The following is a 17,230-nucleotide window of genomic DNA, read 5'->3' as shown; positions in this document are numbered from 1 at the left end:
TTTTACTTTGTATCAGAGATTCTTTATTCTGACCCCAGTCTGTTCCAGATAGTAGTTTAAGAATGTTATTTCTTTTGACATCTTTTTTTTTATTGAAATTTGATGATGTGGAGATTATTATATCGATAGTTAGACCAAGGAGTTTGGGGTTGTATTCTAGAAGTAATATAGAATTGTTAATGAATTGTTAATTTTTATTTGATGATGAATATTGTATTGAAATGTGTAAGGAATCTAGCATTACCGTTGGTTTTTGTATGGAAACTTCTAAAGATCTTTCTTTGAAAAAGTTTGTTTGAAAAAGCAAGTAATTGTTGATTCGTTCTATTAGTTGGTCGACATCAAGTCCTGATGAATAAATTGTAAAATCATCCGCGTATGATACCATTTTGATATTAGATGGAGGAATGGGAGCCTTTGAGACCTAGGGACTAAATAATGTTAGAGAAAGTACTGAACTTTGTGGAACGCCGGTGGTTGTAGATGTTGATTTATTGTTGCAGAATTCGGTTGCTTTGTAAATAATTTGCTAACCATCTAACGATTTTGTGGGGGATTATTGTCTGTTGCTGGTTGTTGATAAGAGTTTTGTGATTGACAATGTCGAATACTTTTGACAAATCCAGAGCAGTTATTATTGTTCGATGAGGTGGTTTATTTTTATTTAAGCCTATGGAAATATCAGTTGTAAGTTGTGGAAGAGTTGTGTTTGTTGAGTGCTCTGGTCTGAAACCTTGTACATGGTTGGCTAAATGATCATAGTCTGGGGTTCACATGTATGAGGATGACCTTCAAATTTATTCTGCAGGCCTGATAAAAGATGCTCAAGCCATCTCTTTCGGTTTAAGTAGGTGTATTATTGATGTGAACAATTGGTTAAAATTGAATCGTTTGAAGCTTAACCCAGACAAGACGAAGTTGATATGGTTTGGTTCTAAGAAGGCTGTAAGAGGTATGACTTTTGATATATTGGGTAATAGGTTGATCTCGGCTGACAGAATCAAAAACATGGGAGTGATGTTTGACAGTGCTTTGACGATGTTGTCTTAGGTCGCGAAACTCAATGCTATCTGCTTTTTTCAGCTGCGAAGATTGTATCTGGTCAAGAAATGTCTTCCAGTTGATATTTTTACTAGCCTGGTGGTGACTCTTGTTTTGTCTAGATTAGACTATTGCAATTCGTTGCTGTATGGTGCTGGTATAGAGTAGTAAATAAAGTTCAACGAATCCAGAATGCTGCCGCCAGATTGGTCATTGGTATAAGTAGACATTGATCACATTACAAAGTGGTTGGAAAGTCCACTGGCTGCCGATCAGGGAACGGATAGGATTTAAGATGGCCGTTGTGGCTCCTGGTTGCTTACATGGTGGTGGCCCAGAATATCTGAAGGTGGTTTTTCGCAAAAGAATTGACTGAAGTTGATGTGGGACATGCAGTGCGTTCGGTTTTGTCAAAAATGATGTTGATTGCTACGTTAGGTGATTTTTTCGGTTTACCTTTTATGTTCTTTATTGTTTTGCCAGAGTTTTTTTTTAGAGTTAACTTTGTTATTGAAGGTTGATAGAAATTCATACCATTTCGTTTTTTTCTGTTTATTGGTGAGTTGCCTGATTAGGTTGTCAATTGTTTGTATGATATTTGAGCTTGGATTTGTTTGTCTGATATTGTTTCTTTGGTCGATAAGATCAATGATTTCTTTGTTGAGTTCAGGTTTGTTAAATATTCTTCTGCCAATTGGCATCATATGTTTGCATGTTTCTTGAATCATTTTATGAAAAATTTTTTCTCTCTGATTGGGCATTGTGGCTTGATGGCAGATGGAAATTTCATTTCTGTTTCAGTAGTGTATCTTTGCCAATCTTTTTGTTGATATTTATGAAAGTTTTATGTGGAGCTTTGGTGTGTAGATATTTAAATTTTATTGATAGGAAGATGGTCTGAATTGAGTTCTATCTTTGTTGTCCATTCGATAAAATGGATAATTGAATCGCTGGCTGTGGTAATGTCAGAAAATGAAGGTTGATTATTTTTGGGTAATCTTGTAGGTTGATTTTTGTTTAGTGTACCATATGATAATATTAACAGTTAATTAATCAAATTGTTCCACCTGTTAGATATGCTTCATTGCCACTGATACTGTCGCGAGCATTACCTTCATAGGTATATATGTGTGGATGCATCATATAGAATAAAATATGGGCCTTTGCGTTATAAAAAGCGTCTTCAAGAGTTGTAAAGGGTAATTAGAGCATATTATGTAAATGTTCCATTGAGCTGTCGGAATCATGGAAAATGGAGTATGGGTCTCGGGCTGCATTGCACTGGTCAGTAGTGCAGCTGCGAATCCTTGGAAATGGCCTTCGAAACTAGCTCAGCTCTTAAATTCCAAATTGACTTGTGGACCTATTGGATTTGCTACCTGGAACATCCGAAAGCATTCGGACCGAACTGAGACAGAACGGCCTGCTCGGCATACTGCTCTTTTCGCTCTCGAGCTGGGTAGATCTCTTGCCACAGAGGAACCGGTCAAAGATAAGTTTTACGAATTTCTTTGTACTACCCTTCAGAAAATACAAAACGAGGGTTGGAAAAAATTTTAGCGTTTGGACAGGCATCATTGGCAGACATACAAAGTCTGGGAAGCGCAAACAGTAACGGAATCAAACTCCTCAATCTTTCTGCCGGATTTGGATTAGACATTACCAACATTTTTTTTTCAGCGGCGTAATCAAGCACAGACATCTTTTTATTGAAATTGCTGCTTAACATTTTTTTTTAACTTTCATTTAGTTTTGGTATTTTTCAAGTAAAATTATAAGGCAAAAGTTTTTATTTGGAAAATTTTGGAATATCGGAAAATTTTCAATCGAGAAGTTGGAGTAGGAAAATTTTTTTACCGACTTCTACTCTGCGATATCTCGAACACTTTTTTTTATAAGTCTTGCCCTTAATTCTTGCAGCCTTTATGTCTAAATGCACTTCTTTCTTTCTCGTTCCTTATCCTTTCAAGACAATGTTACCATCGACCTCCACAAAACCCGATCTTTAATCACTTTGCAGTAATTAAAATGTGGTGATATTCAACAAGTGAATATAATTCGTTGTTGACCGAGATCTCTTCTCCCTGCAATCTTTCCAGTAGTTGTTAGATTTTCTATTCCTTACTTTCACATGACATGACCGAAAAACTTTAACTGCCTCTAGATTATTTGTAACAATTTCTTCTTTTCATAACCGAACTGTTTTAATACATCCTCATTGGAAGTACGAGAGGTCCAACTAATTTTCATAATTCTTCTCAAAAACCACATCTCAGCAGCATCGATCCTTATCCCCATTTCTTAAGAAATCATTCAGAACTCAAAGCCGTAAATGAGCACAAAAAAATTGTTACAATCTAACAGTTTTAATTTCTTGATATTCTGATTTTACTTTTAGTGAGGATGTTTCTCATTTTAGAATATGCTTTTTTCGCCATAGTTATCCTTCGTTTGATATGCACATCACGTTTACAACTTAAGGTAGACTTTCGAGATAGTTGAAGCTGTTGACTTGTTTCACCTGTTTACGATTAATGATTATGGAGCAGGTCGGGGCGGTTTTGCTTTTGCTGATAACCATACCATGTTTTGTAAATGTTAATATGGAAGCCTTTTCTTTCTACCTTTTCGTCCTACCTCGGGAAACCGGGTCTCTAGACGCAAAACGAAGATTGATTGATTGATTTACTTTCAAAAACCAGTTTGAAAACAATTGTTTGCAGTTTTCTATTGATTCCGCTATAAGGGCTGTATTATCAGCATATCTTAAATTGTTTATATTCACGCCTCCAAAGGATGTTTCAGGTAGATCTGTCTTTCTCGTGAATGCACTTGGTTTTTAACTTTAAACATGCAGCACTTTAAGAGCTGTATCATCAGCATATATTACATTGCTTATATTCACGCTTCCAATAGATATTTCAGGTAGATCTATCTTTTTCAAGAATGCACTTGGTTTTTAAAATGAAATGTGCAGTGCAGCACTACAGCAGTGTGTGACTGTCTAACTTTGAAATTACAGTAACATCAATTAAAAAATAAGGATTAATTTGTGATAGATGCTATGCGAGCTGGCTACAAAATTGCACATTTAGATAGGTTAGCAATTGTAAACCATTGTTTGTTTTCAAAGGAAGGCATGAAAGCTGGAGTGGGACTGGAGTAATCCAATAACAGTAAGCAGATGAGACCGCTAAGAAATTAGCTGATTCAACATAAAATTGAGATTTTACACAATAGGTCTTGCTTGAGTTATTTAATAGTTTTTAAAAATACAGCCAATATTTTTTGACCGTTTCATTAAAAAACGACCCTCAACAATACAACATTTTTTGGGTTAGTGTTTGGGTCTATGCATACAGCATCTTAGGATGGTTTTGCTCCACAAAGTTGCTAAAATTAAGGCTGTTACGACTTTTATCCAATTATGGCTTGGTAACTAAGTTCTAGTTTAATCTATTTCGAAAAATGATTTTCAGTTTTAAGACATTTTTGGTATTTTTATATTCCTCCTTTTCAAATTTCTTGATATTGCCGTTTCTTATGCAGGAACAGATCGCTGATGCATCAACGTCTATTCAACCTTTTGTTTTGGTTTATTTCTTTTTCAGTTATTTCAAATTTATATATATTTATATATATATTTATATTTATAGGTTATATATATATATATATATATTTTTACAATATTCTATATTCTATAAATTCTACCGAATGTTTGGCGTTAATATGTTTGTAGTTCGCTCACTTCTAACCCGGCGCTTAACCAACAACGAAAACAAAGAAGTAATAAAAACTAACATCGTAAATAGTGACAAAGAAGAATATGATGCTATCGATGAAGAAAAGGAGACCAAAGAAGAAAAAACCTGACACCTAATTCGCATCAAAGTTCAATTTTACAATACCAAAGTTAATTTTTACAACGTCAAAGTTCATCTTGACAAAGTCAATATTTCCCTATATATACAGCAAGGAGCACTGATGATGATTCATTCGGAATCGAAATATGGCCTTATTTGCAGCATGAATTCGAAAAATAAGTTTATTTTGAATTTTAATAAACTAAACGTTCACCAAAAAACTTTAGTGAGAAAAATCGAAAAAACGAACTATAAACATATTAACGCCAAACATTCGGTAGAATTTATAGAATATTGTAAAAATTATGTATATATGTCTTTGTCAATATTTTGACAATGACTTTGTCAAAATGACAAAGTCAATATTTCTCTATGTAAACAGCAGAAAGCACTGATGATTCTGACAATTTTGACAATGACTTTGTCAAAATGACAAAGACAATGACTTTGTCAAAATATTGACAAAGACATATATACATATATGTATATATTGACAAAGACATATATACATATATGTATATATATATATATACATATATATATATATATATTTATATATATATATATATGTTGGTAATAGACCATAATTTTTACAATATTCTATAAATTCTACCGAATATAAGGCCATATTTCGATTCCGAATGAATCATCAGTGCTTTCTGCTATTTACATAGAGAAATATTGACTTTGTCATTTTGACAAAGTCATTGTCAAAATATTGACAAAGACAAAAAGGGACAAAATGACAAAGTCAATATTTTCCTATATAAACAGCAGAAAGCACTGATGATGATTCATTCGGAATCGAAATATGGCCTTATTTGCAGCATGAATTCGGAAAATAAGTTTATTTTGAATTTTAATAAACTTTTAATAAACCAAAAAACTTTAGTGAGAAAAATTGAGAAAACGAACTACAAACATATTAACGCCAAACATTTGGTAGAATTTATAGAATATTGTAAATATATATATATACATATATATATATATATATATATATATATAGATATATATATATATATATATATATATATATATATATAACGAAGTTTAACTTAAGTGTCTTTTTATTAATTTCAGACGTCAACGAAGAATTTGACGTTTTGACACCTAAATCAGGTCTGAACAAGTCTGTTTATTTTTCTAGCTGTGAAAATCTAAGAAAAGTGGAAAATAGACAATTTTTGGATCCATACGATTGTTCATACAAAATCGCAAAGGCATCATCTGACAATCCATTGCAAAGTTTAGGTGATAGTCCCTCTGTTGTGCCTCCTATACCTCCTAGGGATTACCTCTGGCATGCTGTATGCAAATCTCCAAAATCAACAGAAATACACCCTGTATTACAAGATGGAGAAAAATTAAGTAACACGCATTATTGGCTGTTACCAAATAAAGCCAATGATTTTAGAATAAATGCAAGAATAGCTAAAAAAGATGACTATCTAAACTTTTCTGAAGCTCAAAATCAGAACTTAATTCAATTAAACTCACTCAACAGTAAAAATAAACATTTTAAAATGGACTTTGTTGGGAAATTATTATGCGACGGCCATACAGCAAATGAAGATGAAGAATCGCTTCTTGATCATTCTGATACTAATAATGCTTATGATAATTATTCAACTGAATTTTCACCATCAAATAATTTATTGAATGTAAACAATAGACAAATTTGGAATCAAAATTACAACCAAATAAGCTATGATGACCAACAAGAACCATCAATGAAAGAAGCAAAACATATGATAGAGAAGGTCCAAACATCAGTTGAAGGAGTTACTTTTGATGAATGTCAAACTGCATTGTCAATGTTTCAATGGAATGTGGAAGCTGCTGTTAAATATTTGAAAGTTGAAAACTTGTTCAGATTAGCCTTGGCTCCAAGAGAATTTTGTAGAAAAATTTTGGAGCAAAATGACTGGGATTTAAATAAAGCTGCGTCAAATTTGCTCGACTGTTTAAAAAAATGATTATTTTTGCCTAAAATCTTACAAAGTATTTTATTTATCTATTACTTTGGCGGCAATTTTTCTGGATAAATTTTTATAAAAAATGCTAGAACAATTTCATATTTGACCTCAGGTTTTAACTTTGAAGGGAATGAATTTGCAATAAGCTTTTGTTACAAATTTTTCATTAGAATTAGCAATTGGTCAAAATAATGTGGTTTACTTGTTTCTCTTGTATATTTATTTTTTAAATGTTTTCAGATGTGATATTCATCCACAATTATTTTAGCTAAATGTTAATATTTTTTAACGAATATTTAATTTTTGTTATAAATTTAATCATGATATTCGATCAGCTTGAACAGCATTTCGCGATGCTATTTTCATTGTCATTAATATCACTAAATTCGTTTACTGTTCGATATTATCACGTTTATTTTTATGTGCAATCGTGTCATAGATTTATTGGCCACTCCAGATGAGTTTAAATTTATTAGGTTCAACGAAAAATTTTTGATGCGCAAAAAATTGTAAATTTCCATATTTTAATTCAGAAAAAGAAACGCACCGATTTTCAGATTAAATTTGAAAATAGAAAATAGGCTACGCAATAATCTGACAAAAGTACTATTAGTCTTTTGGGTACCTTCGAGCACAATGATTAAATCTTGTTGGATTTTAAACGTGAATAAAATTGTAAGATTATGTGACACTTATGGAATTTTAAACTGAAATTGCCAAATTGTATCTCCTCTTATATGCTTTCCTGGAAGCAAGAGAAGCAACGACTACACACATTCATTATAATTCATGCAGGTTAACTTTAGTTGGTGGTCGTTTATAATGTAAAAACGTAAAAGCTTCCAGTTTAATGTTAAGATCAAACGCTCCATTTCACTTTGCATTTGTAATTATAAATTTTTCAGTTCGCGGTTTTTGATTTTGGCTATTCGGAGCTTTCTCATGAGATAATGGAAATATAGAATTTTCGTCGTCGACGACGCCGTGAAGGTTGCCACGGCGTTCCTTCCTACCGCTTCTTCCGTCGAAACGCTCGTCGTCGCCGCTGTCCTCGTTGCGACGGTGATCGTCGACACGGTAAGGTAGCGTCGGCCATCGGCGCCGAGACAATCGTACACGCCACCGGCCGCTCGATACCACACACTCTCGCCTTCTTCACGCTGGCGGTCGTTTCTCTGGTCGGGACCCGCCGGTCTACAATATCTTTTACAGACCTCAAGGTCGGAATACACGGGCCGGGCGAAAAAGATGTTTCGCCCTTCTTGCCGGGCGTACGGACCGACCTTTCCGCACGCTCGCAAGTCTTCTCTCAAGCGTTGGGTCATTTCTTTATTATTATTTTGTTTATTAAAACAGAAACAATATTACGGATTAACCTTTAGTATCAACTATATTCGACAACGATCAATTAAAATAACTAGTTCAAAAACCAAATCATAAAATAATCCAATAATCAACAGTTTATAATAATCTACAATAATCAACAGTTCATAATAATCTACAATAATCAACCGTCCTAACGTCAACTCCGGCACAAGAACAACAGCACGAAAAAAAAGCCTTAATTCATTTGTGCCGACTATTTATAAACTTGCACGGCGCTCTCCTCGGTAAGCGCTCGTACTTTGGGCTAATAAACAACCCACGTGACCATACGGCGCTCTTTCCTAAGTAAGCGCTCGTACTTTGGGCTAGTAACCGACCCACGTGACTATGTAAAATTTCCATTACACGTCACCATAATCATCAGATTTTACAAAAACATAAAAAAAGAATGTATTTTTCTTATTTGTGCCTTATTCTTTTAAGACATTGGCGACCTTCAACCTCCACAAAAACCGATCGTTAACACTGTAGCAGTTGAACTGTAGCGATATTCAACAAGTGACACAAAGGACTTCACGAATGTAATTCGTTGTTGACCGCGATCTCTTCTTTCTGCGATCTTTCCAGTAGTTGCTGATATTCCACTCTCTCTTTCTGCATGATTTGACCGAAAAATTTTAAATGCCGCAGTCTGATTATTTGTAGTAATTTTTCTCTTCATAACCGGACTATTTAATACATCCTCATTGGAAGTTTGAGAGGTCCAACTAATTTTCATAATTCTTCTCAAAAATCACATCTCAACGGCATCAATCCTTTTCAATTATGATTACGTTTAGCGTGATGGCGGCACGTTTTCTTGGTCGTTTTGTAATTTGGTGGAATCTTGTTTTTTGCTTCTGAACAAGTGAGTTCTCTTCTTTTTTATTATGACTATTTTTTTCTATATCTTTTTCTATAACTTGTAAATATTATTATGTCTTATTCTAGGGACTTTCTCTTAAGCCTTTCTAACACCGTCGCTGACGAGTAGTTCGGTGGCGAATTTTTTACTTTAATCTTAGGGCTAATAATAAATCTAACTCTAACAAAAAAATAAATATAGTTAGTAACAATAATTATATTAATAATACTAATAGCAAGTATAATAGGAATAATTTTATTAAATCCCACTCTAATGTAATTAATACTAACGATAAGAATAATAATTCTAATTCTATTAGTTTAAATAATATAACTAGATTTAAAAGTACCAATATCCAACCTACCTCTACATTTTCACTATTTAATATTAACATAAGATCAATTAATAAAAAATCGCTCTATACCCATCAAATAATCACGAGGACTCTAACTCTCCCTCTATCATTCTTGCTACTCCTGATGGTTACAGCTTCCTTGAACTCTCTAGACCTCCAAAAAATCTTCTATCATCTTTTCATTCTTCTTATGGGGTATCTGTCTACTTTATAAATCTCTATTTACTGCTTCCATTAATACTTTTAATTTTTCTTCTTTTGAATGTCTTGTTGTATCTCTTAAGTCTTCTTCTCTATCTTTTTATATTGCTGTAATCTTTCGCCCTTCTTCTTCTCTCACTTTATTTTTAGATGAATTCTACTCACTCGCTGAATCTCTCTACTCTTTTTCTATTCCTTTCTACATCTCTGGTGATTTCAAATTGCACTTCAATAATTTATCATGTTCTTACACTCGTAGATTTAATGATATTTTGTCTCTTTCTAACTTAACTCAATATTGTTCTTTTCCTACCCATACTTCTGGTAACACTATTGATTTTGTTATAGCTTCATCTTTTTCTAAGCCTATTAATATCTCTGCTAGTTCTGTTCCTTATTCTGATCATCTTCTTATTGAATCTGTTTTTTCATTAGATTTTCTTCCTTCAAATTCATCTATGTCTATTTCTAAAAGATGCTGGTCTTCTCTTAATAAAGATATTTTTCTTCAATCTCTTACTGAAACTATTTTTGATACTACCTTATTTTCTGATGATGATTTTGTCTATGCTTTTAATATCTACATTACTTCTATTCTTGATAAGTTTATTCCTCTTAAATCTTTTACTTATAGGCTCTATTCTCGTAAGGCTCCTTGGTTTGATTATGCCTGTGTAGTAGCCAAGAAAAGTGTTAGAAGACTGGAGAAAGCCTATAGGTTAAATCCATCTAACTCTCTATTCTATCTATGAATCTGAATTGATTAATTATAAATATCTACTATTCTCTAAACACTCTACTTTTCTTAGAAATTCTATAACATCTGCTTCTATTGGGGTATTGTTAGACAAGGCTGTGTATTATTAATATCTCCAGGCCTGTACAATCTCTATAGCGAGAAGGATAGAAGATCTACTTGGAATATTCATTGGAAGCGTGAATATTAACAATATAAGATATGCTGATGATACAGTTCTTATAGCAGATTCAATGGAAAAACTGCAAACAATTGTTTCCAAACTGGTTTTTCAAAGTGAAAGGCTTGTAAATTTATATCAACGTAACAGAGTGCATGGTAATCAGTAAAAGAAAAACCGCCCCGATCTGCTCCATAATCATTAACGGTAAACAGGTGAAACGAGTCAACAGCTCAGAAGTCTGATTACCTCAGTTTGTAAATGTGATATGGATATCAAAAGAAGGATAGCTATGGCGAAAGATGCATATTTTAAAATGAAAAACATCCTCACCAACAGTAAAATCAGAATACCAACAAAATTAAAACTGTTAGGTTGTTACATTTTTCTTGTGCTAACTAACGGCTCTGAGTCTTGGACAATTTCTAAAGAAATGGAAAGAAAGATTACAGTTGCTGAGATGTGGATTTTGAGAGAATTATAAAAATTTGATGGACCTCTCATACTTCGAATGTATTAAAACAGTCCGGTTACTACAGATAATCCGACGGGGGCAGTTAAAGATTTTTGGTCACAATCATGCGGAAGGAAAGAATGGAAAATCTAACAACTACTGGAAAGATTGCAAGGAAAAGAGATCGCGGTCAACAACGAATAACATTCGTGAAGTCCTTGTGTCACTCTTGTTGAATATCGCCATATTTCAACTACTACAAAGTGTTAGAGATCGAGTTTTGTGGAGGTCAATGGTTGCCAATGCCCTGAAAGGATAAGGCACGAGAAAAAAGATTGTAACCATTGTAATTCAACAAAAAATTTTATAACAACTTTTAAATCTGTTTAATTTTATAATTATTTATATAGTATAAATATTTATATAGTATAAATATAAAAAGTTGAATAAAAAACAATGACATTTCTTAAATTAAAATGCATTATAATTTCTTGTTTTTTAAAACGTAATAGCAATATTAAACTATTTAGGTCTATCACTAAAACAATATAAATATATATATTTCAATTTTTCGTACAATAAATTTCAGTTCATTATCAAGAACTCTACAAAGTTCATAAATTTTTATTAATATTTACATATTAAAATAGTTTTTTCGTCAATCGTTTATCATAACCAGTGTTGAATACGGATTTTTTTATTTGTCCGTTTATAAAGGTGTGGAGTGACTTTGTTACTGCGTGTCACACAACTATTTTGCATTTATAAGTTTAAAACTTTTGCCCGACACGATAACAAACTGTTGTCACCTAGTGTGTTCGTGAAAATTGTTGAGTGTGGATACCAAAACTTCGAATACATCGGGTTGACAACAACTAAAGGCCTTAGAGACCTGCTGCTGATATGATTCCAGTTTGCTTGAATAAAATAAAAAATATAGATAACACTTTCCTTGCCTGTATGTGCCTACTAAAAATGTTTTTAAACCACGATTAACAGTTTACATCACTAGCAGTGCATCTGTACTTTTATCCCTTTAAAATGTTCAAAACGCTACTTTTTCTGTCCATTTCACAATTTGTTGCTATCGTCAAATATGATAATAAATAATAAAATGTCAACAAACATCGATGCGACAGAAACGGACAGACATTTACGGGAAACCAAATTAGTGTAAAAATATTAAAATAATCCACATACCAGAAAATATTTTTTTTCAAACTCATTTAAAAATCAACTAACGTAAAAACATGGAATGTAAACAGACCAATTCCTAATTGTTTTATCAAAAATAATGAGATATCAACAAAAATCTTAAGAAATTATATGAATAATTTTATTAAAATTGATAATATATTTTCAACAGAAATTTAAAAACACTGGGTCACAGACATTTCACAAAAAAGCTGTAAGCCTGAAAATCCGTAAGCGCCTAAAAAAATATAATTTACATAATTTAAATATTTTTTAACATGTCAGATATATCACAATAAGTGCTGTTCAATAGCATGGGCAAATAAATGACAATGTAATTGTGATAAAATTACATTTAGATTTTGTGCAATCTTAAGCTCATGAAATTAGTTTTTTAACAAAGATGCAAAATCATCTTTTTCTGACAGAGGAAAAATATCTTTATATCTTTCTACTGAGCATAAACCTTTGACAGACTGTTTTATTAAAGTAAACAAAACTCTTGGTGGAATAACTGTTGATTGATTTGGCAACTCTCTCATGACGTCATCATTTTTCCAACTATTATATACAAGGTTCCTCCATTTTGATATAGCTTTAAAATGATCTCCAGAATAATAATTAGGTGAAAGTTCAATAAGAGCAGCATTTTTTCTCAAAAACATTGAATGGGTCAAACCAGCTCCATGCATACCAACTAGAATATCAGACCATAAAACATATTTTAGCTGATCTCTCATTTCAAAAGCATCAATTTGTGAATCTTTAATTGCAAAGATGTTAGAAGGCAGTTTCAACTTTAGGTAATTTAACAATCCCACTTCGTTAGCAATTTTTCTTGAGACAGTACCACTTGGATTTCTTGGATGGGCTAAATAATCCCTTCGCCAAATTAAAAGTATGTTAAATTTTGTACAACCATGACTATGAGTTTCATTTAATCCATAAGCATCTAAGAAAAACTTTCTAAACTCTTCTAATAATGGAGGATTAACACCTGACATCGATATGCCTAAGGGGCTGTTGTATCCTAATATGCCCCACACCAAGTTTTTGTAAAATGTTTTCATTGGTATGGTAGACAACCGCTCTGTCGAATTAAATAAATGTGACCAAACAGAATCTAAAGCCCCAAAAGGATGAGCATCAACCAACAAAATATTGATTTCAAAAGATGATTTATTGAAAAATTCTTTTAAAAGAAATGCATTATACCAATCAGTTAAAGAATGATAAAGGTTAGCATATTCATATCTGGTGACAGCTATCGTGAAATCATCAATAACTATATAATCATTGAAAAAAAAATTATCAATTTCTTTAGTTTTTAAACTTGATAACCAATCATTCAAATGATTTTTGGAATTAAAATTATATGAGGGTCTGACAGGACAGCTTTTTACAAAACAGCCAAAATCAAATGAATAAAATTCTTTATCTTCAGATTGCATAACAACACTTGATAAAGATTCTCCTCCTTTTTTTGAGCAATGACAATAACTCTTGTCGATTCCTATATCCTGAGCGTGCAAGAAATTATTATCAAAAAACCTGAACTGATTATTGCATTTGAGTTCCAATTTCCAATGATTGAACAAATCTGGTCTTGGCACGTTTAGTTCGTTTATATATGCTCCTTTTTTCCAATATTTTCTAAATAATTTGACAGGTTTCATCTCAAAAAATGTAGTATTTACAATAGCTATGACACTTTTATTTACAAAAAAACTAGCCTCAACCTCTCTGGTGTATTTTGAACCTGATGGTACAATCAGGCTGTCAGTCTGAAAGTTATTTTTCACAAGCCCAGGATTATCAGCTTTTCCAAACACAATTATTGCAACAGGAGAATATGAAAAAAAATTAAATGAATCTAAAGTGTAAGAATTCTTAGAAAGATACAATTTTAAATTCAAAAAAACCATCAATAACAGTGATAGACCAATTAAAATCACAAATTTTTTTTTGGCTAAATATTTCATACTAATATGTGAAAATATTTTTAAGAATAAAACAACTTCAAATATAATTAATTAAATTTTATAATTGATAAAAAAATCATTATTTGCCAAAGCACGCGTACTGGAATCATTAAAAAAATGTAAAAATAAGAGTATGAGAATAAATTTTTGAACTTAATTAAAATTCTATATTTATAGCAACTAATTTAGTTCAAATAACTAGTTCTGGTATATAAAAGTACAAAAGCAAATTCAATTTAAAGACATAATTAACACTCTGCTAATCTTTGATTTATATATTGAAATGAAATTCTAAATATGTAGATGCCTCCAAATAGATTTGATATTTATTAATGTATGCTTTAAAACAGCTTCTTTCCAAATTAGTTGCATGGACTGAATTGAAGAAAACAACTTAAAATAACTGAGAACCACTTTATCTTTATTTGTTTTCGGAATTTCCACATGATATTTTAGATTCCTCCCCTATTTTTCATCCATCATTAATCCATTGATCATTGTGTCAATTTTATCTGGAATGATGTATTATTTTAAATAAAAACAGTTCAGCAATTTATTTAAGCTTTCTAATAAAAGCAATTTTATAAAAATTAAAATAATTTCAAAGTAGTTTGTGGGCAAAATTATAATGGATTGTAGCATAAACATGAAGCCCAAAAAGACTTATTTTACGTTCACTCTATTAAAATGTTAAGCATATATTTAATCTTTTAAACTAATCTATATTACCTTAACCAACTTAGAGTCATTATAAAATCAGTGAGACAACATTCTTATCATTGGTAAAAGCGCCCAATCTTGTCTTCACAGGATCTTATATGTATATAGAAAAACAATGCTTCTGATTCAAATTTAATGGAATATCTGTCTAAACAGAATTTTGTTAGATTCGTTTGAACCGAACCAGTTAAGAAATCATAGGTTTCAATTCTAGATTAAAACCGAAATCCTGGAATTCCCCTATGATTTATTAACTAAGTCAAACGAATCTAAAAAGATTCTGTTTAGACAGATACCCCATTAAATTTGAACCAGTAAATAAATACCTTAGAGTTGAATAAATTTAGTTCACAACGAAAATATATCAACGTGTGAAGTGGTTTCAGTAAGGTATATTTCCAGGTTTATTAGTTTCTACAGGAACGCCATCTCCACCAGTTGCCTTTCCGTTTACTAGTGCATCAATGGCTATACTAAGTTCCGTTTCCGAATATATCTCATCCAGTTCAGTCATAGTTGGTATACCTTGAACTTCTGACAACGCAGCTTCAATAACAAGACTCTTTGTTTGATAGAGTTTTACATAGTGTTCAGTCCATCTTTCCATTTGAGATGCACGATCTTTATTTATTGTACCATCTTTTGACTTGAGTGGAACACATCTGCTAACAATTGGTCATAAAGCTTTCCTTATACCTTCATACAACCCCTTTGCATTACCAGAAACAGCACAAGTTTGAATATTTTTACGGAAATCTTGCCAATATCTTGCAAGTTTAGTGTTTTATTTCTTGCATCTCTAAAAGTCTGTAGAATGCTTTGTGTTGGTTCTCTTTTGTAAGCTATCAGAGCTTATCTTTTGTATTTTGTAGCAATTTCTATTTCTGACAAGTTTGCTTCATACCAATCCTCATTTTTTATAGCTTTTTTCCTCAGAACCGACCATGATACTTGATAGATGAGATAGCGCATAGATTGCCAACTTTCCTCATCAGTAAAACTGTTTTCAAGTCTTTTTTTCAAGGATCCATGTATGTGTCAATCTAGTGTGGCCAATTTTAATTCTATTTATCGCTGTCTGGAATCGCCTTTCAACAGTTATTATCTTTGGTCCCTTAGGTTCAATTTTTGGCGTTGATTTCCTTAGAAAGCTTTTGCTTTTACTCCATTCTTGTTGCCACATCGATGCCATGTATTGGTTGATTATCACCTTGATATCAGAATATGGTATTGGTATGTTTGAGATAGGGAGGCGATGAGCCAGATTTGCAGCTTTATCGGCCTTTTCATTCCCTTCTATTCCTATGTGGCTCGGTATCCACACAAGTTTTATCTTGTTGTTATTTATTGTCATATGTGTATTTATAGAGTTTTGAATTTGTGTTATTAGTGGGTTGTTGGCTTTATGATTTTCTATTGCCATCAAACTGGATAGCGAGCCAGCAAAAATCATGTATTCTTTGTTGGTCTCATTTATGGTATGATTGAGGGCCATTTTTATTGCTGTTAACTCTGCGGTAAATATTGATGCATAGGTTGGTAGATGTTGGAATAATGTTTCCTTTGTGGTGGGGATGACAACTGCTGATGATGTAGAATTTCCCATTTTTGATCCATCTGTATATGCTTATGGGGCTTTTGTCTAGTATTTCATGGTATATGATTTTGCATAAATTTGGGTTTTTGTCGATTTCGTTTATTGAGAGGTCTATTTCAGGTGTTTTCCTAGCCCAGGGTGCCACTTCTGCCTCTATTTCCCGCATTATTTTCATTTCCCCTATTTTTTCTAGATGCTTTTCAACTCTTTTATTTATTGTAGAGATTGCTTTTGTTGGTTTTCTAGTCGAGTTATTTGATGTTAACATGATATGTTTGTAGGCCGGATTATTGATTTGGGTTTTGATCTTCAAGAGATAATTTAGTGTCAATTTTAATTTTCTTAGATGTCTTGGCGCTTCTCCCGCCAGGACATGCATACTTTTTGCTGGCGATGTGCGAAAGGCCCCAAGACATCTTCTTAATGCTTCGTTAATAATAGGCTCTATGGTTTTAATATATGAGTTTCTTGTTGCTCCATAGGTCTGGCAACCATAATCTAAAATGGCTCTTATCGTAGCTTTATAAATTATTAGAAGGTTGTTTTGATCTGCACCCCAATTATAGTGTGATATTGTTTTAATTAAATTTAGGGCTTTTTGACATTTGATTTTAATTTTGGTGATGCGAGAGATGAAGTTTAATCTATTATCGAAAGTAACTCCCAGAAATTTATATTCTTCTTTAAATTTTATTTC

The 17,230-nt window shown here is 32.3% G+C and overlaps 4 protein-coding genes across 4 annotated transcripts; all 4 read right to left on the bottom strand.

Moving 5' to 3' along the window:
* Positions 1-876: 876 nt before the first annotated feature.
* HELRODRAFT_165368 (hypothetical protein) lies at positions 877-1,802 on the bottom strand (the record flags this gene model as incomplete). The annotated part of the gene is made up of 2 exons (XM_009031965.1): positions 877-991; positions 1,498-1,802. 2 exons carry the CDS (start codon positions 1,800-1,802, stop codon positions 877-879), a joined length of 420 nt encoding a protein of 139 aa, XP_009030213.1.
* Positions 1,803-7,773: 5,971 nt separating this feature from the next.
* On the bottom strand, positions 7,774-8,208 carry HELRODRAFT_165366 (hypothetical protein; the record flags this gene model as incomplete). The annotated part of the gene is made up of 1 exon (XM_009031964.1): positions 7,774-8,208. The coding sequence occupies one exon, from the start codon at positions 8,206-8,208 to the stop codon at positions 7,774-7,776; it is 435 nt and encodes a 144-aa protein (XP_009030212.1).
* Positions 8,209-12,794: 4,586 nt separating this feature from the next.
* On the bottom strand, positions 12,795-13,517 carry HELRODRAFT_150984 (hypothetical protein; the record flags this gene model as incomplete). The annotated part of the gene is made up of 1 exon (XM_009031963.1): positions 12,795-13,517. A coding segment is annotated over one exon (723 nt), but the record flags the coding sequence as incomplete, so codon positions are not given.
* A 2,425-nt stretch (positions 13,518-15,942) lies between these two features.
* HELRODRAFT_165364 (hypothetical protein) lies at positions 15,943-16,431 on the bottom strand (the record flags this gene model as incomplete). Its single annotated transcript, XM_009031962.1, has 1 exon — positions 15,943-16,431. One exon carries the CDS (start codon positions 16,429-16,431, stop codon positions 15,943-15,945), a length of 489 nt encoding a protein of 162 aa, XP_009030210.1.
* Between the last annotated feature and the right edge of the window lie 799 nt (positions 16,432-17,230).

The sequence above is a fragment of the Helobdella robusta genome (genome assembly GCF_000326865.2).
Source record: "Helobdella robusta unplaced genomic scaffold HELROscaffold_8, whole genome shotgun sequence".
In the NCBI taxonomy this organism is placed as follows: Eukaryota; Metazoa; Annelida; class Clitellata; order Rhynchobdellida; family Glossiphoniidae; genus Helobdella; species Helobdella robusta.
This window is presented reverse-complemented; position numbering and strand designations above follow the sequence as displayed.